At 46.1% G+C, this 23,518-nt stretch overlaps 1 protein-coding gene across 1 annotated transcript in view; it reads right to left on the reverse strand.

The window, feature by feature from the left end:
* The window catches only part of LOC124709057, a 205,149-nt gene that overhangs the window by 155,415 nt on the left and 26,216 nt on the right, over positions 1-23,518 (reverse strand). Inside the window, exons 4-5 of the mRNA XM_047240705.1 lie at positions 23,047-23,059; positions 812-943 (exon numbers count right to left, since the gene is read on the reverse strand). Of these exons, the coding sequence (XP_047096661.1) occupies positions 812-943; positions 23,047-23,059 (145 nt within the window). The remainder of the gene's footprint in view (positions 1-811; positions 944-23,046; positions 23,060-23,518) is intronic.

Below are 23,518 nucleotides of genomic sequence, written 5' to 3' on the forward strand. Positions count from 1 at the left end.
GAGACGTTGGAGCAACTTAGGGGAAGCTGGATACCGAAGGGTAGGTAATGCTGTCTTTGGGTCGAGATAATCTGGAGACCATAGAGACGTTGGATTGGACTGGATTGGTTCACCTGTAGCGCCTTTTGCACCTTTGGCAATGGCCAGGTTGGAGCAACTTAGGATGAGACGGATTCAGTGGAACAGGTGATGCAGTGTTTGGTTTGAGACATGCTGGAGACCACCACGCACTGGTCTGAATTGGAGTGACTCTCCTGTACCACCTGCCGACCAAATTATGGTAGACGTTTTTGTGGATGGACATGTTGGGGCAACTTAGGATGGGCAGATATCACAGGACATGTAATGCAGTCTTTGGATAGAGACGTGTTGGAGACCGCAGAGACCAAGGGATTGGACTGGAGTGGTTCATCTTTAGCACCAGGCCAACGAAATTGTGGTAGACAGCTTTGGGGATCGAAAGGGTAGAGCGTCTTAGGATGGACCATATACTACAGTATGGGCCACAGCCTCTGGGCTGAGACATGCTGGAGACCACAGAGCCAACACATTTGGGGATGGAAAAGGTGGAACAACTTACAATGGACCAGATACTAAAGGATGGGCACACACTCTTTGGATTGAGACATGCTGGAGACCACAAAGATGATGGACTGGAGTGGTTCATCTTTTGCTCTATGACAACCAAATTGTGGTAGGCACGTTTGGGAATGGGAAGGTCGGAGGAAAGTAGGTTGGAGCAGATACTCCAGCCTTTGTGTCGAGACAGACTGGAGACTACCGAGGTGTTGGACTGGCTGGAGTGGCTCACCTGTAGCGCCCTGCGGACGAAGCTGTAGCAGGTCTCGTTGGGGCTGGAGAGGCTAGAGGAGCTGGGCGAGGAGCTGGGCGCCGCGGGGTCGATGGAGCGCCCCTTGTGCCGAGTCCTGCCGCGCCGCCGAGGCTGCCCCGACAGCGTGCCGACGCCGCCCCCGCCGCCCCCGCCGCCGCCCACGCCTCCCGTCCGGCTGCAACACAGTCAGTCACCTGCACACAACAGTCACCTGCAAGCCTGCACACCACACTTCCAAGCAGTTGGTAACCTCCGAGAAAGTAAGGTTCCAGAAATGACACGGAGCTCGTTGAATGACAGCAGCTAACAAGGGCTAGGAGTCACACTGCCTATGGCAAAATACACTACCGGCTATTAAAATTGCTACACCACGAAGATGACGTGCTATTGACGCGAAATTTAACCGACAGGAGGAAGATGCTGTGATATGCAAATTATTAGCTTTTCAGAGCATTCACACAAGTTGGCGCCGGTGGCGGCACCTACAACGTGCTGACATAAGGAAAGTTTCCAACCGATTTCTCATACACAAACAGAAGTTGCCCGGCGTTGCGCGGTGAAACGTTGTTGTGATGCCTCGTGTAAGGAAGAGAAATGGGTACCATCACGTTTCCGACTTTGACAAAGGTCGGATTGAAGCCTATCGCGATTGCGGTTTATCGTATCGCGACATTGCTGCTCGCGTTGGTGGAGATCCAATGACTGATAGCAGAATATGGAATCGGTGGGTTCAGGAGGGTAATACGGAACGCCGTGCCGGATCTCAACGGCCACGTATCACTAGCAGTCGAAATGACAGGCATCTTATCCGCATGGCTGTAACGGATCGTGCAGCCACGTCCCGATCCCTGAGTCAACAGATGGGGACGTTTGCAAGACAACAACCATCTGCACGAACAGTTCGACGACGTTTGCAGCAACATGGACTATCAGCTCGGAGACCATGGCTGCGGTTACCATTGACGCTGTGTACTCAACGACTAACCTGGGGGCACGAATGGCAAAACGTAATTTTTTCGGATGAATACAGGTTCTTTTACAGCATCATGATGATCGCATCCGTATTTGGCGATATCGCGGTGAACGCACATTGGAAGCGTGTATTCGTCATCGCCATACTAGCGTATCACCCGGCGTGATGGTATGGGGTGCCGTAGGTTACACGACTCGGTCACCTGTTGTTCGCATTGACGGCACTTTGAACAGTGGACGTTACATTTCATATGTGTTACGACCCGTGACTCTACCATTCATTCGATCCCTGCGGAACCCTACATTTCAGCAGGATAATGCACGACCGCATGTTGCAAGTCCTGTACGGGCCTTTCTGGTTAAAGAAAATGTTCGACTGCTGCCCTGGCCAGCACATTCTCCAGATCTCTCACCAACTGAAAACGTCTGGTTAATGGTGGACGAGCAACTGGCTTGTCACAATATGCCATTCACTACTCTTGATGAACTGTGACATCGTGTTGAAGCTGCATGGGCAGCTGTACCTGTACACGCCATCCAAGCTCTGTTTGGTTCAATGCCGAGGCCTATCAAGGCCGTTATTACGGCCAGAGGTGGTTGTTCTGGGTACTGATTTCTCAGGATCTATGCACCCAAATTGCGTGAAAATGTAATCACATGTCAGTTCTAGTATAACATATTTGTCCAATGAATACCTGTTTGTCATCTGCATTTCTTCTTGGTGTAGCTATTTTAATGACCAGTAGTGTATAAACCGACTAGCAATGAAGTTCTTTTTATTGCGTCTCTCAGCCTCGGCTCGCACAAGCAAAATATATGTGCGCATACACTGCCTAAAGAGAAAAGTGAACCACCCACAATACATGATCGGATTCCGATCTATCTTCGAACACACATATACCGGCAGCGGGCATGTTATTGATTAGAGTGGCAGTTCTCTGGAACAGGTATCAATTAGGTTCCTTTCAGAGTATGATGATGTAATAGCTCCATACTTAACAGTCATATACAGAGAGGTCACAGTTCATGGTAATCGACGGAACGTTATCGAGTGAAACAGAAGTGATTTCCGGAGTTCCCCGAGGTAGTGTTATAGGCCATCTGTTGCTCCTTATCTTTATAACGATTAGGAGACAATCTGAGCAGCTGTCTTAGGTTGTTTGTTGATGGCGCTGTCATTTACGTCTAGTAGAGTCATCAGAAGATAAAAACCAATTGCTAAGCAATTTAGATAAGACATTTTTTTGGCGCGAAAATTTGCAATTGACCCTAACGAATGAAAAGTCTGAGGTCATCCCAGTGATTTCTAAAGGGAACTTCTGTTACACGTTAAATCAATCAATTCTAAAGGCCGTAAATTCAACTAAGTATCTGGGAATTGCAATTACGAACAAATTAAACTGGAAAGAACAGATAGAAAATGTGATGGGAAAGGCGAACCAAAGACTGTGTTTTATTGGCAGAACTGTTATAAGACACAACAGATCTGCGAAAGAGGTGTCTACATTACACTTGTGCGTCCTCCTTTGGATACTGCTGCGCGGTATCGATTAATGGAGTGCATCGAGGAAGTTCAAAGAAGGGCAGCGCCTTTTATACTGTCGAGAAACAGGAGAGAGTGTCACGGACATGATGTAGGATTTGTTGTGGACATCGATACAATAAAGGCGTTTCTCGTTGCGGAGGTATTTTGTCACGAAATTTCAATCCCCAACTTTCTCCATCAAAAAAGGGGGGAAATATATTGTTGACGCCGACTTACACAGGGAGAAATGATTGTTACAATTAACACGGAAAGATGAAGGTGTTCTTTTTTTTTGCGCGCTGTTCGCGAATGGAATAATAGAGAATTATTGTGAAGGTGGTTCGACGGACCCCCTTCCTGGCACTTAAGTGTGATTTACAGAGTAGCTATGTAGGTGTAGATCAACGGCCACCAGAGCGCATTTCTTTTGCTCATGTTTAGTGCCATTACTGGACCTGCCAGTGAACGGATTCAGACGTTGGGTGATAACTTTGATGGATACAGAAATGCTGTGTACTTGCATGAGACAGTGTTGCCAGCACCTGACAGAATTTGAAAGGAACGTCATTACAGGTCTGCATTTGACGATTTGACCTGCTGGTCTGACTGCGAAATATCCAAATTTGTGGAGCATTAAGATCTGACACTGGCCTGATGTTGGAGTGCATGGGAACGCGGACAGGCATACTCCGCTTCAAGGTTCCGGTCGACCGCCTCTGACCACCACAAAGGAGGATCGCTGCATTGTGCACTAAGCACAACATAACTTCTTCACAGCTGCATCTAACATCCGAGAACAAGTAATGGATTACCTGCAACATTCTGTCATTCAGCGCAAGTAGTCGGACACTACTAACAGCTTCTAAGGCGCTGCAGTCGTGGACTGTGCGGTTGATCCCGGCGGAGGTTCGAGTCCTCCCTCGGGCATGGGTGTGTGTGTTTGTCCCTAGGATAATTTAGATTAAGTAGTGTGTAAGCTGAGGGACTGATGACCTTAGGAGTTACGTCCCATAAGATTTCACAGACACACACACACAAACACACACTAACAGCCGCCGGGCTAGCGTATTACCACTTCAGTCGTAGACTGCCAGGAACACCACAACGCAAAGAGCTGAGTTTGGAGTTGTGTCGTGACCACTGTTGACGAACGGTGTGGGATTCTGTTAAGGGATGAATCGCGGCTCTGCACTACCCTCGATGAGCATCGTAGGCGAGTATCCTTCTAATGTTTGGAGGTGCCCAGCTGTGTTATTGCTAGAGTCATGATGTGGGGAGTCATCTGCTATGGCTTCAGGACATGGCCGGGAGTGACTGAGGATACTTTGACGGCACAACATTACGTCACAGACATTCTGCTTCCTTATATGTTACCCATCATGTGACAGTATGGTGGTGCAATTTTTGAACAGGACAGTGCACGTCCTCATATGACATGTGTCTCTATGTACTATCTGCGTGATGATGTAATCGAGTGCCCCATATGTACCCCGGATCTGTCTTCTATAGAACACGTGTTGCAGCAACTCAGAAGTCAGTTCTGCCCCAGTGCCATTATCCAGGATATCTCGGACCAGTTACAAGAGATATCAACAGCTTACCCCAGGAGAGGATACAGCGGTTTGATGACACCATTTCTAACCGATCAGAGCCAGCATCCAGGCCAGAGCGGGGTGCGACGTCACACTGGCATATTGCCAAGGTCCTTACAAATTTGAAGAGATTTTGTGACAACTGAAATAAGATCATGTAACCTTTCAGCTAGTTTCATTCTCTTCTTCCGTATGCGTCTGATTTTCTGTAAAGTGGTGCATGTCCACAATGTGGGTGCCTCACCAGGCTAGTATCGCTAGTACGTAATGTACGCATATTGTCTTACGGTGACTTACTACAAAGTCGAAACCAGTCGTGATATTCATTGTATACATCGACATCTATACTCCGCAAACCATCGTGAGGTGAATGGCAGAGGGTTTCTTCCTGTTGCAGTCACGTATGGTGTCCGGGAAGAATGATCGTTAGAATGCTTCTGTGTGTGTGCAGTAATTATTCTAATCTTATCCTCACGATATATGTGTGAGCGATACGTAAGGGGGGGGGGGGGTTGCAGTATATTCCTAGAGTAATCATTTAAGGCCGATTCTTGAAATTTTGTTAGTAGATTTACTCAGGATAGTTTACGTCTACCATCAAGAGTCTTCCAGTTCAGTACCTTCAGTATCTGTGTGACACTCTCCCTTGAATTGAAGAAACCTGTGACCATTCGTGCTGTCGTTCTCCATATACGTTCAGTATCTTATGTCAGGCCTATTTGATGCGGGTCCCGCGTACTTAAGCAATATTGTGGGATGGGTCGGACTAGAGATTTCTAAGCAATCTCTTTTGTAGACTGATTGCACTTCCCCACTGTTCTACCAATAAACTGAAGGCTGCCACCTGCTTTACCCACTACTAAACCTATGTGATCCTTCCATTTCATATCCCTACAAAGTGTCACACCCTGGTATTTGTATGAGATGGCCGATTACAACAGTGACTCATTGATATTATGGTCATAGGGTATTATGTTTTTCCGTTTTGTGAAGTGCACAATTTTATATTTCCGAACATTTAGAGAAAGTTACTCTAGTACCTTCCGCCACGAAAGTCGAACACGCGGCAGAACAAATGGACGTGGTCAGCCCCTAGAGGGCTCCGCCTCCGCCACGTGCAGACAGCGGTTAATAGCCGCTCCCCCCGGTTTCGTATATAGGGACCCGCTCTGCCCTAGTCCAGCCAGTCTGGTACTCGCTCTAGATTTCGTTTCTATCTCGGCGGTACTGCGTTCTGGTCGTTCCTCGATGTTGACATTTGCCTGGCTCTGGTTCCGAGTGGATTTCGTTTGGTGTTTGGTGTTGTGGTTTCCACAAGCCTCCGTTGTTTATCTCTTCCTTGTTGTGTCGCTCATAGTCGGTCGTGGTTGTCGTTGGTCTGTCGTCCGACTCGTCCTGTGTTTACCCGGTGGTGCGTGCTCCACCATCGGCGACTTCCCGCCTGGCGGCTCCGATCCGCAGCCCAAGGCGTTCCCGCTGTTGGTTGTGGTTACTACATTTGGCGACGAGGTAAACGGAACATAGAAGTATGGAAGAGAAATTACTCACTCTCTTAGAGCAGCAGCTCATGCGACAGCAGCAGCAGCAGTTGGAGGTCTTACAGACCTCACTGCAGTTGCTCTCGGACAGGGTCAATAAGCGGGATTCCCTCCCGCCTCTTTTCCCAGGTGCCCCACTTTCAGACACGTTCCCACGTCCGCCGTCGTTCCCACCGTTCAACGACGCAAAAGAGGATTGGGAAACGTACCTGCATCGTCTGAAGCAACATTTCACGGTCTTTCAGGTGTCGGATGACTCTCTGCAGCGGTCGTTGTTCTTGTCTTGGACGTCACCGGACACGTTTTTCTTGCTCCGCAAGTTGGCACTGTTGGCTGACCCCGTGGCTCTCTCCTTTCACGAGATCTGTGTGTTGCTAACTAACTATTATTCCCAGCGATACCACGTGGTTGCGTCTCGCTTGGAATTCCATCAATACCACAAGCAGACGGGTCAGTCCTACCGTTCGTGGGTGACGGATTTGCAAGGCTTCAGCCGCAAATGCAACTTCACGTGCACCAATCAGCAGCGCAAGGCGTCATGTGCAGATTCATTAATTCGGGATGTGGTCGTTCAACTGGCGCCCGATCCAGAGGTCCGCACTGCGGCGTTAAAGTTGGACAACCCCTCGTTGGAAGACATTATGCGTACTGACCATTCCGTCGAAATTGCTCAAGCGGCGAACGAACGTCTCATGGCGCGGCCCCAGGTGGCAGCGGTCGAGTCCACTTCCCGCTCCACTCCTTATCGCCGTCGACGGGGCGCAGTCTCCAGAGGGCACCGACGTCGAGATTCCTCGCTGTCTGACGTCTCTATGGCGTCCGATCCGCCGGTCGCCCCTCGACATCGGCCACGTGGCCCCCTCCCGTCGTGCCCCCAGTGCTTCTCGGCCCACACTCGAGCTGACTGTCCCCATCGCTGGAAGACCTGTTCGCTCTGTGAGAAAGAGGGCCACCTTCGATCTGTCTGTCGTAGCCGCTCGACCCGCCCCCGTCCCGCCCCTGTGGGCCAACAGGAGGCCGTCCATGCTTTACATGCAGTCGCCCCTCGGACCGACACATTGGCTCAAAAGTTATTCCTCACCCTACGCATCTTTAACGAGGACGACCGTTTCCAGGTCGATATGGGGGCCGCAGTTTCTTTGGTCAATCTGACGACGTACGCACGTCTCGGGTCTCCAGAATTGTCCCCACCCTCTCGGAGGTTGGTCGCCTATGGCGACGGTTCCATCCCTCTCCGTGGGCAGTTTTCTGTCATGGCCATCTACAAAAACGTTCCCCGGCCTCTTACCCTATTTGTGGTGGACCACCCGTCGGCTTCGGACATTTTTGCACTAGATGCGTTTACACGATTTGGTTTTTCCATTCAAGACGAAGTGCAGTTCGTTTCAACTACGGTTCCATTTCAGGACCTAGACGATCTGTGCGCGTCCTTTTCCTCCCTGTTTTCGGCAGACCTGGGCTGCGCTTCCGATTTCCAGGCACACATCACTTTACTGCCGAACGCCCGGCCTCGCTTTTGTCGGGCTCGGCCTATTCTGGCAGCTTTGCGTGCGGCCGTCATGCAGGAACTCGATCGGCTCCAGGCTGCGGGGGTTATCGAGCCAGTACAATCGAGTACCTGGGCAACGCCCTTAGTGGTCATCAAGAAACCCAATGGATCGCTTCGTCTTTGCCGGCCGTGGTGGTCTCGCGGTTCTAGGCGCGCAGTCAGGAACCGTGCGACTGCTACGGTCGCAGGTTCGAATCCTGCTTCGGGCATGGATGTGTGTGATGTCCTTAGGTTAGTTAGGTTTAAGTAGTTCTAAGTTCTAGGGGACTGATGACCACAGCAGTTGAGTCCCATAGTGCTCAGAGCCATTTGAACCATTTTTTGCTGCGTCTTTGTGGGGATTTTGGGGCTACGGTCAACGCTCAGTCTTTGGTCAAAACTTATCCCATTCCTCGACAGGAAGACCTTCTCGCTAAACTGGCAGGTGGCGAGTACTTTTCTAAGATTGATCTGGCAGAAGCCTATCACCAATTGCCGTTGGATGAGGAATCGCAGGCCATCGTCGTCATCAACACGCCTTTCGGTTTCTATAAATACAAACGTCTTCCGTTTGGCATTTCCTCTGCGCCTGCGATTTTCCAGCGTTATCTCGAGCAACTTACGCAACCAATACCGGCTTGTGTCAATTACCTCGATGATATCTTAGTCACGGGGCGCACGCGCCAGGAACATCTGGGCAACCTCCGTACCTTATTTCACGCCCTGTAGGCTGTGGGTTTATGTTGTCGACTGGAGAAGTGCAGTTTTTTTTCAACCAGAAGTGGTGTTCAAATGGCTCTGAGCACTATGCGACTTAACTTCTGAGGTCATCAGTCGCCTAGAACTTAGAACTAATTAAACTTAACTAACCTAAGGACGTTACACACATCCATGCCCGAGGCAGGATTCGAACCTGCGACCGTAGCGGTCGCTCGGCTCCAGATTGTAGCGCCTAGAACCGCACGGCCACTCCGGCCGGCTGAAGTGGTGTACTTACGACATTGACTCAGTAAAGATGGCATTCGTCCTTCGGACCGCAATGTCGCAGTCATCGATGCCCTTCCCCGTCCACAAAACTTATCCGAACTCCAGGTATTTTTGGGGGAAAGTCAATTATTAGTTAAAGATCTTACCCCAAGCCGCCCACGTCGCGCATCGCCTAAATCGCCCGCGTCGCAAAGGGGTGCCTTACACGTGGACTTCTGCCTGCGATCAGGCTTTCACCTGCCTGAAGACGATGCTGAAATCTGCCCCTTGCCTGACGCCTTTCTCCCCGGATCGTGCCTTGGTGGTGGCGGCCGATGCCTCAGCGTACGGGATTGGGGCAGTCCTGGCACACAGGAATGAGGATGGGTCGGAACAACCTGTGGCATATGCATCCAAGACGTTAACCTCTGAGCAAAGGAATTACTCTCAGATCGAAAAGGAGGCTCTTGCCATTATTTTTGCAGTTCAGCAATTTCTCATTTACCTGTTTGGGGCGCAGTTCACCCTCCTCACGGATAACAAGCCCTTAGTGTCGCTTTTCGGGCCCCATTCGCACCTCCCAGAACGAACGGCTCAGCGTCTTCAGCGCTGGGCGTTGTTCTAGCGTAATTACATTTACACCATCCGCTATAAGCCCACCAGTCAACACACTAATGCAGATGCCTTGTCACGTCTCCCGGCAGGACCCGATCCGGCGTTCGACCAGCAGGAAGTCCTGTGCTTCCACATTGACTCTGCCCGCCGGGAGACCCTCGATGAATTTCCTCTGACAGCCACGCAAATCGCCGCTTCCACGCGCAGGGACCCCATTCTGCGGCAAGTCCTCCGCTATGTGACCCATGGTTGCCCTCCCTACCTTACCGACGTTTGAAAACTGACTTCAGCCCGTGGCGTCATGTCTCACACAGACTTTCTGTGATGGAGGACGTCCTCCTGTTGTCCACGGACTTGGACGCCCATCAGGTGATCATCCCTCCGGACTTACGCCACCTGCACTTATTACACCGCGGACACTGGGGGATGTCTCGCATGAAGGCGTTGGCTCGACGACATGTCTATTGGCCAGGTATCGATGGAGACATTGAGCACCTGGTCCGTGGTTGCACGATGTGTGCGCGTCATCCGGCTAGTCCTCCACAATCTTTCGCGCCCTGGCCAACACCCAGCCAACCCTGGTACAGTATCCATCTCGATTTTGCAGGCCCCTTCTTAGGCACCATGTGGCTCCTCATCATTGATGCCTATTCCAAATACCCATATGTGGTTCGCATAGCGTCCACCACCATTGACGCCCCCCTCACCGCCTTGGCCCAGGTGTTGGCCATTGAAGGCCATCCTCAGATGTTGGTCACAGATAATGGGCCACAATTCACGGCGTCCTCGTTCCAGACCTTCTGCTCCGCTAATGGTATCAAACACATTCGCTCTCCCCCCTTCCATCCTTCATCCAATGGGGCGGCGGAACGCCTGGTCCGCACTTTCAAACAGCAGCTGATGAAATCAGTGGAGCCGTCGGCCACCACCTCGGCCCTCACCTTGTTTCTAAGCACCTACCACACTACACCGGCGGCCGGCCATAGTCCTGCAGAACTCCTTCACGGGCGACAACCTCGGACCCTCCTTCACTTGCTGACACCATCCCCTTCTGGGCCCCGCTCTCGCCCCTCCCAGCGCTACACCCCGGGCATGGCCGTGTGGGCCCACTCCTATGGCAGCACACCTGCATGGACGCCCGCTACGGTGACAGCGGCTCATGGGCGGCGAGTGACGACCGTACAGACACACAGAGGGCTCGAGCGTCGCCACCATAACCACCTCCGCCATCGGGACCCTACCTTGATCCCCCCCCCCCCCCCCCCACTGCCTTCCCTGCTTCTTGGTGCGGACACGTCCCTCGAGGTGGAGCCCTTCCCTTCAACCTCCATCTCCTCACCGGCTCTGCAGACACCCCTTCCGCCTCGCCGGGGTATGGAGACGCCCACTGACCCCCTGCCCTCTGGTGACACCTTGATGGATGCCGCAGACAGTCTGCCGTCCCCTACCCCAGTGGTCCCTCCGGACGTCTCACTACCCGTGCCCTCGTTCCGCCCGCCTCGGCATCGTCTGGGGCATTTCCGCCCCTATGCACCAATTTCGGGGGGGAGGTATCTAGTACCTTCCGCCGCGGAAGTCGAACACGCAGCAGAACAAATGGACGTGGTCAGCCCATAGAGGCTCCGCCTCCACGGCGGCTATTCCGCGCAGCGCCACCGCTAAGCCACGTGCAGACAGCGGCCAATAGCCGCTCCCTCCGGTTTCGTATATTGGGACCCACTCTGCCCTAGTCCAGCCAGTCTGGTACTCGCTCTGGATTTCGTTTCTATCTGGGCGGTACTGCGTTCTGGTCTTTGCTCATTGTTGACATTTGCCTGGCTCTGGTTCCGAGTGGATTGCGTTTGGTGTTTGGTGTTGTGGTTTCCACAAGCCTCCGTTGTTTATCTCTTCCTTGTTGTGTCGCTCATAGTCGGTCGTGGTCGGCTGTTGTCAGTTGTCGTTGGTCTGTCGTCCGACTCGTCCTGTGTTTACCCGGTGGTGCGTGCTCCACCGCCGGCGGCTTCCCCGCCTGGCGGCTCCGATCCGCAGCCCAAGGCGTTCCCGCTGTTGGTTGTGGTTACTACAGTTACCAATCTCTGCAGCACGTTGAAATCGTACCAAGATCTGACTGAATATTTATACAAATTCTTTCAGATAGTACTTCATTACAAGTAACTGCGTCATCTGCAAAAATCTTACTTTTACAATGTTTGACTCTGTGCTCTGAAGTTCAATAAAAATGCGGCACTAACTGACTTTTTTAACATTGAAAATGTTTGTAGGTAGCGTGTCAGGAATTGAAAGTTTCGCTGTGTACATACGTAACAAAAAGCCTAGTATTTTTAAGAACTCGTAAACTGTGATGTCTGGTCTGTAACGTATCTGATTATAGGACACAAAGCCTACCAACACTAATACGTAGGCCGGCCGCTGTGGCCGAGCGGTTCTATGCGCTTCAGTCTGGAACCGCGTGACTGCTACAGTCGCAGGTTCGAATCCTGCCTCGGGCATGGATGTGTGTGATGTCCTTAGGTTAGTTGGGTTTAAGTAGTTCTGAGTTCTAGGGGACTGATGAGCTCAGATGTTAAGTCCTATAGTCCTCAGAGCCATTGTTGAACCACGTTTCACTATCATACAATGTTGTGCTGCAAATGTACGTCGTCAGAAATTTCTTCCTCAGATTAAGACGGTTTGCCGTGCGGTCTAAGGCACTGCTTTCCGGGCGCTCCGCTCCGGCACGAATCCGCCCGGCGGATTAGTGTCGAGGTTCGGTGTGCCGGCCAGTCTGCGGATGGATTTAAGGCAGTTTTCCATTTGCCTCGCCGAATGCGGGCTGGTTCTCCTTATTCCGCCTCAGTTACACTGTGTCGGCAATTGCTGCGCAAACACTTTCCCCACATACGCGTACACCATAATTACTCTACCACGCAAACATTGGGGTTACACTCGTCTGGAGTGAGACATTCCCGCCGGGTCCACTGGGGACCCAACCGCACAATAACCTTAGGTTCCGTGGAGGGTGGCGGTGGGGGAGTGGACTGCTGTAGTCTGTTGTGGGTTTGTGAACCACTGAGTGCTACGGCGGGGACGAAGCCTCTCAGTCGTTTCTAGGTCCCCAGTTCCATACAATACAATACAAGACCTATGTCTGGTTGTAGTAAACTTCTCTAGCCAGGAATGCCCTTTTTTGTGCCAGTTCTAGTCTGCTTTTTATATTCTCCTTTCTCAGTCCGTCATAGCTTATTCTTCAACCTAGGTAGCAGAATTCCTTAACTTCATCTATTTCGCTATCACCAATCCTGACGTCAAGTTTCTCGCTGTTCTCATTTCTGCTACTTCTAGTTACTTTCGTCTTTCTTCGATGTACTCCCACTCCATAGTCTGTAATCATTAGACTTTTCATTCCATTCAATAGATCCTTTGATTCTTTTTGACTGTCACTGTGAGTAGGAATGCCATCAGCGAATCTTATTATTGGCAGCCTTTGAATTTTAATTCCACTCTTCAACCTTTCTTTTATTTCCGTCATTGCTTCTTCGATGTATAGATTGAACAATAGGGGCTAAAGACTACATTCCTTTCTGACAACCTTTCTAATCCGAACGCTTCGTTCTTAGTTTTCCCCTCTTATTGTTTACTCTTGACTCTTGTACATGTTGTGTATTACTCGTCTTTCCCTATAGTTTACCTCTCTTTTTCTCAGAATTTCGAACATGCTGCACCATTTGACATCGCGAATGCTTTCTCCAGTCAACAAATCCTATGAAGATGTCTTGTTTTTTCTGCGGTTTTGCTTCCATTATCAAGCGAAACGTCAGAACTGACTCTCTGGTGCCTTCTCCTTTACTAAAGCAAAACTGGCCGTTATCTAACACATCTTCAGTTTTTTCCATTATTCTGTATATTATTCTTGTCAGAAACTTGTATGATGATTTTTGTGCTGATTGCGCGATAATTCTTTTACTTTAGGTTTGAGGCCCATTCCTGGTTTTACTCTTCAACCAATTTCGATAGACGCTCACTGCAGTAGCCGTCCAGCTTCGCCTTTTTCGAGACTCTCGTTTCCAGGCACCGAGCCATAACACACTGTCATTTGCCAAAATCACTTATGTAAATGGATTAACCCGTATGTGCCCCATAACGTTGTTAAAGTGATTCCCCATTCGTCTCTGGGCCGCTTTCATAATTTCATAACAGAGTCACGTCCCCTCATATCCAGCAGCAGGCTTTGGGTCTCATTATGGGTGTTAGTCATTATCCTCTGGCTCATCAGTCTATACAAAGGTTTTGAACATGGTGGTCTCTCAACAACCGTATATAAGTTTCAACGGAGAAATACGACAGCCAACTGGTTGCAAATAATTTTTAATACACTGACTACGTTTTGACACCTCTTAAGGATGTCTTCATCAGAATAAAATTTTAACAACCCTGAAGTTACATTGCGAACAGGAAATAGTCAAAATCACGAGCAGACATGCTTGTAACACCATAGCTCTAATACTCTACTGATTTATTTTGCCTTTTGTTTTATTTAATGTTACTTCGTTGAGCTTCTGTAAATACTCGTATGTTTGATTGAATCGATAACACGAAATTGTATACTCCTTTCTTTGTAAAAAACTTTGGATGTCATGGTTTGATTCTATGCAATGTAGTATATCTGTCATTTAAATTCTTTGTCTCAAGTGGAGGGAGACAAAACTTACTGTATACATTTGGAATTTGGGTGAATAATTTTTTGTAGAAATACTAATATGTGCAAATGTTCTGTTTTATTTAAAATGTTTGCTGCTATATAAACTGCTGACCTTCACTTAGGGTTCTTAGTTAGTTTGTATGTAAATGGTGTAGTGGTTCCCCTCGGGAACGGAACTGTGTAGTGCGCGCAAATTGTGGTTGGCCTTGGTAGAAAGGTGGAACAAGAGTCAGTCGGGGACGAGCTACCAAACTGTGCACTGCCATGTAAAAGTTGTAAATTGTGTTGGTTCCGAGAGAGGCGTTTTCTGCCACTTTCCAATGCCTCGGATGGATGGATAAATAGCTGGAACGATTCTGGAATTGCTATCCATCATCGCCACCAAGAAGGGACAGAGTCAAGCAATTCTGTCTGCAAATCCACCTACCAATATGCAGTTTCCACCACATTGCGCAATCACTGTAACGGAATACTGTAATAATGTACAGTGAAGGATCAGCCTATTGGATGTTTTAGTGTGCACGAATATAAGGTAACTTATAACTGAATTCATGTACCTACCTTGATCTTTTCCCTATCACAACAGCTCTCAGGTTCCTCTCCATTTGAACTATGATTACCGAGTGTCCCAGTTTGTGGAAAAAATGAAAGCCTCCCAATGATGGAAACAGTCCAATTTAAAGTTTTGTGGAATTTCAAAGTCACCTATTTAATCATTTACTTGAAAGTAGAAGACTGGTAATAAAGACAATTTGCTATTTCTTTTAAAGATTAAAATTTCTTAAAGCTGAGGCTTATAAAGTTGTGCTTTGTTAATGATCATAGTGCAGCCTGTAGTAAATTTTAAAAGGTGAGTCAGTTTCTTGTAAATTTGTCAACATTGTGTCTCACTGCAGTAAAAGTCGTGAATTTCAATTGTGGAAAGTTGGATGCTTGCTAAGCACTTGTTTCTTTTGGGTATTGAAAGTGCATATTAATAGTGTAATAAGATCCACAGGTTATCCTTACCACTATTTATGAAAACAATAATTTCTTTATTCAAACGACAGTGAGAAGTAACCTGTTAGTGAATTCCATTTAACTTTCATTGTAAATAGAATAGTATTTAGTTGAGAGATATTTAACCTGTGAGCAGTTCTTAATTTTGCAGTGAATTACATTTATAATTTTATGTCAGCTAGGAAAATATTTGAACAATAATACTGAACCTATGTCCAATTAATGATTCTGCAGTGAATATTAATAGTAATGTTATAAAGACCATTCAGTTTGAATAAGCCCTGAAAGTAATAGCGTGTTTCGTTATCTGTTATAATTTTGCAAATAGTTTGTGCTGTTCTAGCTGTTAGTTCCAACCTTAACGTTAACATATGCAGGAGTCAGAGTTCATTGCACTCGCGTGTTGTAAAGTATAGATTGTGTTTATCCGTTAAAGTTACTAATAACTATTTTGTTGAACAAGAATGTTAATCATTCTTTTGCCTAATTAGGCTCGCGACCGTTTTATTTATCCGTTAAACAGTGTAGATAGGCAAAAATATTGTTTGTTACTGTTCGAATATTTACGTAATTCTGATTTTCATTTCCGATGAGCCACCCCGATAGGTACAACACGGTCAACATAACAAAATTCCTTTCAGAGGGTAACACTATTCTGTTGCTTTATACCATAATTGCTTTAACTAGATAGTTTTATTTCACGACCTGCCTCCTACTTTAAGGTTATGGTATAGCAGTAGCATGCAGTAGTGTTATATGCTCAGTTCAAAAATGAAAAATGAAGACTGTTGGTAAGTATATATTGCAATAGACAACAACGCCGCATATAGGTTAATCCATTGACGTAAGCTACTTTGACAGATGGCAGATTGTTATGGGCCGGTGCTTGTAACAGGCGAAGCTGGATGGCTACTGTCGTGAGGTGTCTGTGCAAACAGGTTGCAGACGGTGGACCACGAGTAGGGGACAAACCGACAAGTGCGAGAAATAACATGCAACCCGGTTAACAGCTCATTCATCCAAGTTGTTCATTACAGGGTATACGTACGAAGCGCTAAACATTTTTAATTTTTGAGTTGAACATGTCTGCTCGTAATTTTGACTACTGCCTGCTCTCAGTGTAGCTTTATTGTTGTTAAAATTTCATCCTGATGAAGACATCCTTAGAGGTGTCGAAACCTAGATCAATGCATTAAACATTATTTGCAAACGCTAGGCTGTGAAATTTCTCCGTTATACAATGTTTGTTTATAAAACATACAAATGCTCACATGTAGGGAAGAGTTAACCAGTAATTTGTCCCTGTCGATAATACAACGTAAATGTTATTGATTGGCGACTCCATGTTGTCTTGTGCACTACGACCAGATAACAGGTATACTTGAAAAAAGAGACAGCATTGGTCGTATATTTTTTTTACTATTGCAAAATCGATTTTCTGTCACTGAGTGACCATCTTCAGTGCTATATTGTATAACTTAAATTGGGATGCACTGTTGTCACTAAGCTTACGGCAATCACATAGACCATGTGACTATGTGATTGCCGTAAGCTTAGTGACAACAGTGCATCCCAATTAATTTGTAATGCATTTCGAGGCAACATATGAATGGCTCAGAGTTAAAGTGTTCAAAGTCCATTTCTTGCAATGTAACCAGCCGTTGTATTATAAAAATATTTTCCTTTTCAGAGTACTTTGACAAAGTCCGCAGTTAGATTTTCATCCACCAAACGGCATTAGACATATTTCCCTCAGAAGTGCAATCAGTTGTTTTCAGAGCCACAGAGGAACAAGTTCACAAAAGCCTTGTATTGTAACACTTACAAATTCATGTTATCTCGTTTTGGCTTAAATGGCTGTAAATAGTTGCTTCAGTTTTAGTAGTTTGATGTGATCGAAGTGGACGAAAAGAACTGTCAACTGCATCTTGTATCAGAGAGAATATACCAAACTCCAAGTGTGTAGTAGACGAAATCGAAACTTCAGAATCGCCCGAACACTATTTCAGGCTCCTGACCTGAAAATGTGAACTATAGATATGAAGTTCATAGTTGTTGTTGTTGTGCTCTTCAGTCCGGAGACTGGTTTGATGCAGCTCCCCATGCTACTCTATCCTGTGCAAGCTTCTTCATCTCCCAGTACTTACTGCAACCTACATGCTTCTGAATCTGCTTACTGTATTCATCTCTTGGCCTCCCTCTACGATTTTTACCCTCCACACTGCCCTCCAATGCTAAATTTGTGATCTCTTGATGCCTCAGAACATGTCCTACCAACCGGTCCCTTCTTCTTGTCAAGTTGTGCCACAAACTCCTCTTCTCCCCAATTCTATTCAATATCTCCTCATTAGTTATGTGATCTACCCATCTAATCTTCAGCATTCTTCTGTAGCACCACATTTCGAAAGCTTCTATGCTCTTCTTGTCTAAACTATTTATCGTTCATGTTTCACTTCCATACATGGCTACACTCTATATAAATACTTTCAGAAACGGCTTCCTGATACTTAAATGTATACTCGATGTTAACAAACTTTTCTTCTTCAGAAACGCTTTCCTTGCCATTGGCTGTCTACATTTTATATCCTCTCTACTTCGACCATTTTGCTCCCCAAATAGCAAAACTCCTTTACTACTTTAAGTGTCTCATTTCCTAATCTTATTCCCTCAGCATCACCCGACTTCATTAGACTACATTCCATTATCCTCGTTTTGCTTTTGTTGATGTTCATCTTATATCCTCCTTTCAAGACACTGTCCATTCCGTTCAACTGCTATTCCAAGTCATTTGCTGTCTCTGACAGAATTACGATGTCATCGGCGAACCTCAAAGTTTTTATTTCTTCTCCATGGATTTTAATACCTACTCCGAATTTTTCTTTTGTTTCCTTTACTGCTTGCTCAATATACAAATTGAATAACATCGGGGAGAGGCTACAACCCTGTCTCACACCCTTCCCAACCGCTGCTTCCCTTTCATGTCCCTCGACTCTTATAACTGCCATCTGGTTTCTGTACAAATTGTAAATAGCCTTTCGCTCCCTGTATTTTACCCCTGCCACCTTTAGAATTTGAAAGAGAATATTCCAGTCAACATTGTCAAAAGCTATCTCTAAGTCTACTAACGCTAGAAACGTAGGTTTGCCTTTCCTTAATCTATTTTCTAAGATAAGTCGTAGGGTCAGTATTGCCTCACGTGGTCCAACATTTCTACGGAATCCAAACTGATCTTCCCCAAGGTCGGCTTCTACCAGTTTTTCCATTCGTCTCTAAAGAATTCGCGTTAGTATTTTGCAGCTGTGAGTTATTAAATTGATAGTTCGGTAATTTTCACATCTGTCAACACCTGATTTCTTTGGGATTGGAATTATTATTTTTTTCTTGAAGTCTGAGGATATTTCGCCTGTTCATTGAGTCTCTGCATATTCATTCTTGCCTAACAGTGCTGACGTCGGTGTATTGTAATAAAAAATGTTTAGTAAAAAGAAATGATAGATGTGAATGCCCTAAGAATGTATCAAAATAATAAAATAGTCATAGAGGAATTTGCCCAAATTCTGAACAGTTTTTCTGTTTAGAAATGAACTTATAAGCTCCAAAACTTTGGAAAATTCCTCTAGCAGCAGGAAAGTGAACACATTTGTGGTGATTAATGTGTATGTGGAAGAATGTAGGTGGCTGATATTTGAAAAAAAAAAGCTTGCTGAATTGTAATCCTTAACTAAAAAGCAGTTACGGTTCGAAACTAAAGCTAAAATGGTTTATTTTCACAACAAAGAGGCCGCTGGTGGCCGAGCGGTTCTGGCGCTACAGTCTGGAACCGCGCGACCGCTACGGTCGCAGATTGGAATCCTGCCTCGGGCATGGATGTGTGTGTTGTCCTTAGGTTAGTTAGGTTTAAGTTGTTCTAATTTCTAGGGGACTTATGACCTCAGCAGTTGAGTCCCATAGTGCTCAGAGAGCCACAACAAAGAATTTAGCTCGCACTATTACAAAATATAAGAGAACAGATCATTTATAAAAGTTGACGCATAGACTCTAAAACATAATTTCCGGAAATTATTGCCTTTAATAATGAAGTACAATGAGATCTTCAACGAACTACAAACCGCTGAAGATTGTAGAGAACGTGCATCGAGATTTATGTATCAGTCCAGAATATCAGAGAGAGTGCCCAAGAGAAAAATGATATGAAATCACTCTGGCACACCTGCCGCCAATATGTCGAACTTATTTCTTAAACATCGCAGTACAGTTGAAAACAAGTTCCAGATATGTAAATTTGCTGATGGTGACATTGTATATGACTAGAATGTTAAGAATTAGTAATGCCGTGCTGCCGGAACAAGTTCAATAATATTCCAAGCTTTATAAGCACCATTTCTAAGCAAACTGAAGACGTGAAACGTTTGTATTTCAATATAATAAGGAACAAAACTGTGTAATTTGTAATGTGAAACTAATATTAGGAATAAATCTTTTTTCAAATACTATCTAAAAGTTTTGGAGGGAAAGTGACTGAAGTATTGCCAAGTTTTATTCCTCCAAGCAATAACTTTCATGAGTTAGTGAATATAACCTAGCAGAATTGTCTACTTAAACAGAAAACATACATCAATCATGATAACGATTTAGATCTGATGGTTAATTAATTTAAGTGATTTACTTATTCAGCCCTTTCTCTCAATATAGTTTTGGTACGCTTTAATTCTGAGCCCTCCATGTATTTTTCGTTGCGGCTAGATTGACTTTAACTCTCAAGATCATGACTTGTTGGTCACGGCCAGATTTCTACATAAGTACAGTGCATTTGAACTAAATAATTTTTTGAGGAGTTTTCGGAATAAGTTCTCTCACTCGGATAAACCTGAAGTAGTTTTTCCTGCAGCGCCTCCACTGTGCTAGATCCATTGGACATCTTCGGCTGATAGTAAAAAAAAGTATACTTGAAGCAGTATTTTGCTGGTTAACAATGACGTTGTTAAAATATTTAACGTTTATGAATATCTGCATCTACGTATGCATACTCAGCACGGCACACGCTGTAGCTGCTCTCAAGTTAGGGAAAGAACCCTCAGATTCAAAGAATTTTCCCACTATCTCGCTTTTGTGCCACTTGTGTAAAGTCTTTGAGAGAATGATACTGATTAGGATTTCATCACATGAGGACGAAAAGATCATTTCAGAATAAACTGGATTTGGACCAGGGAAGATGTGCGCTTAACATTGTACTATACATCGAAAACGGGCATGAGAAAAAACTAGTCACTGCTGCAGTTTTTATAGATCTCGGTACTGAAAATGACACAATGAGTGAAGGCTTATCCAGAAGCTACACGCGCATTCCGTGCTAGGCAATGGCATCGCTTGTATCGAAGAAAATCAGATGTGCTGCTCATTCGTAGACTCTGATAACGGTGACACCGGTTGTTTCTGCTTCATTTACTTCTAAGATCGTCAGTGTCCTTAGATGATGTGAAATATCAGATGTGTTCCAGAATGACGATTCCTGCCAATAGGAAATGACTTTTGATGCCTTAGCGATTACGATTCCACTGTCAGAAATTACCTTTATGTGTTCTTGGAAGGACGATGGCGTAGTTTTTGCAAAACCTGGCAGGGTAAATTTAGAGACCTTTATTTGAGAACACTGTGAGATAAAGAAAATGGAAATGATCGTATGGCATCAGTGGCCGGTAGTTCCCAGGCGCGAAGTTCGGCCGCCAGGTGCAGAAGAGAATGGGCATGAAATGATGGTGAGGACAGCACAACATCCAGTCCCTGAGGGGAGAAAATCTCCCACCCCAGCCGAGAATCGAACCCGGGTCCCCATGCGTGGCAGTCCAAGACGCTGACCGTTCAGCTAATGGGTAGGACACTGTGAGATAATTATGCCGCTACCAATGCCTGTCTAGCGTAAGGATCATGAGAATAAGAGAAAAGAGATTAGTGCTTATACAGAGGCATACAGTCATTTTCCCCTAACTCGATACGCGAATGGAGAATAAAATTGGTACGATGTACACTCCGCCATGCACTGTCTAGTGGCTAGAGGAGTACGTATTGAGATAACAAGCAGCATAACTGAAGGTGAGTTTACAGATTTTCCATCACCACCGGCTCTCTGCAGGTTATGCTGCCAGTTTCCAAGACTAACGTCGATAATAACGAAAGTGTTATCATATGGGCTATCAAACAAAATTTATGACTGGACTGAGGATATCTTGGTAGGGCGGATGTAATATATCTTGGATGGTGGTTCATAGACGAATGACCCGTTTAAAAATGTCTTGAAGATGCTGAAGGGATTGAGCTGGTAGGCGCTTGAAGAAAGACGCTAACTATTCCGTGAAAACCTACTTCCTTCTAGACCCAACTTTAAGCGATGGCCCTAGGAATGTACTACAATCCCCTGTGCACCGCTCCCATAAGGATCGTGATGACAAGATCAGATTAATTACAGCACGCACAGAGGAGCTCTAAATGGTTCAAATGGCTCTGAGCACTATGCGACTTAGCTTCTGAGGTCATCAGTCGCCTAGAACTTAGAACTAATTAAACCTAACTAACCTAAGGACATCACACACATCCATGCCCGACGCAGGATTCGAACCTGCGACCGTAGCGGTCGCTCGGTTCCAGACTGTAGCGCCTAGAACCGCACGGCCACTCCGGCCGGCTCGCACAGAGGAGCTTGAACAATTTCTCTCCTAGTGATCCATACGTGAATAGAATGGGAAAAAGCCCAAGTAACTGGTAGAATGGCACGTATCTTTCGCCACGCTCTTCGCAGTAGTTTGCAGAGCATAGAATATGTAGATTTAGATATCGAAGTAATTTCAGTTGCGCACCACGGAAGTGTGTTGGGATCCTTGCTGTCTATTTTGTATATTAGTGACTGATAGTATTTACGGTAACTTGTGATATTTTTGCTTATTAGCTGTTATCTTTAATGAAGTACTGTCTGAAAAAAGGACTGCGAACATTAAGAATCTTTATAAGATTCGGAAGTGATGAAATGACGGAGAGTTTGCTATGAATGTTCAGAAAAGTAATATTGTACGCTTCACAGAACATAAAAACACGATATCCTTCGGATTTTCTCTTTTCGTTTATTTATCATTAATAATGCACCTGGGGGGAGGCTGAGTTACGTTAGTCGGGTTAATAAGATTACACTGTTTTTAAGCATTGATTTCATTTCCTCTTTTTAACATTCTGTAATCTAACATGTTGCTGACTACATCAAACTGCTTTTATGGGCGAGCTTTGGAAGCGGGGAGTGTTGTGAATATGGGGCAGATGTCTATTAGTGGGGCTTGGCGAAACGATCCCCGGAATTCGGAGGGTACGTGATTTTTGTCGAGCTATAAGGCAAGAGGGCGGCAGGTAGATCCATCTCGCCTTGTTGGGGAGAAAGTTGCTTCAGTGAGAAGTGTTGCACCGTAAACGCTACTGTGCTGTTTGTTGCATTGGTGAGCTAAAAGCATTCGTTCTGCAGTAGGGGACTCTGACAGAGGGACGCAGGCGCAGGTATCATATTAAGAGAAATAAATCAGCAGAGAAAGATTTCCCGGCTTTCCAAAACACATGGTACAGCATCTCTGACATACTAAAGCTCAGAAGTTGCTGCAGAGTTCTCTACTAGCCTTGTGGGCAATGTTTTTGCGTTTCTCAGGATCTGTAATCTGAGGGTAGCTTAGCTGGTGTTTGAGAGTGTGGCGACTGGTGTGATACCAATCAGGAGAGCCGCGCGGTTTGAGGCGCCATGTCACGGACTGAGCGGCCCCTCCCGCCGGACGTTCGAGTCCTCCCTCGGGCATGAGTGTATGTGTTGTTCTTAGTTTAAGTTTAGGTAGTGTGTAAGTCTAGGGACCGATGATTTAAGCAGTTTGGTCCCTTAGGAATTCACACACATTTGAACATTTTGAACAATCAGGAGAACGTAACACTTAGCGGGATATTCTTAAGAGAAGAGGGGATGAAATTCAGTTCATTGGCTTGTTGTCATATCATCTTTTCTTCATGGGATATTTTGTTAAAGAAGCAGTTACGCGATTTTCGGGCTGCAGTAACTTTGGAGTGTATTGGTGGTCGGGTTTTATTGGTGGGAGGAAGGGAGCATGCAAATTTTTACGTCGTAGGGCATGGAGCTGAACAGATCGGAGCTATGCAGACGCAGCTGGAGAAACTGACTGGGTCCAGTATTCGAGTTCTCAGCAGACCGATCGCAGCGTCGAACGCAGGGAGGCTCGTGTTATGGGGTGAGTGTC

The sequence above is a fragment of the Schistocerca piceifrons genome, chromosome 7, assembly GCF_021461385.2.
Source record: "Schistocerca piceifrons isolate TAMUIC-IGC-003096 chromosome 7, iqSchPice1.1, whole genome shotgun sequence".
NCBI classification, from domain to species: Eukaryota; Metazoa; Arthropoda; class Insecta; order Orthoptera; family Acrididae; genus Schistocerca; species Schistocerca piceifrons.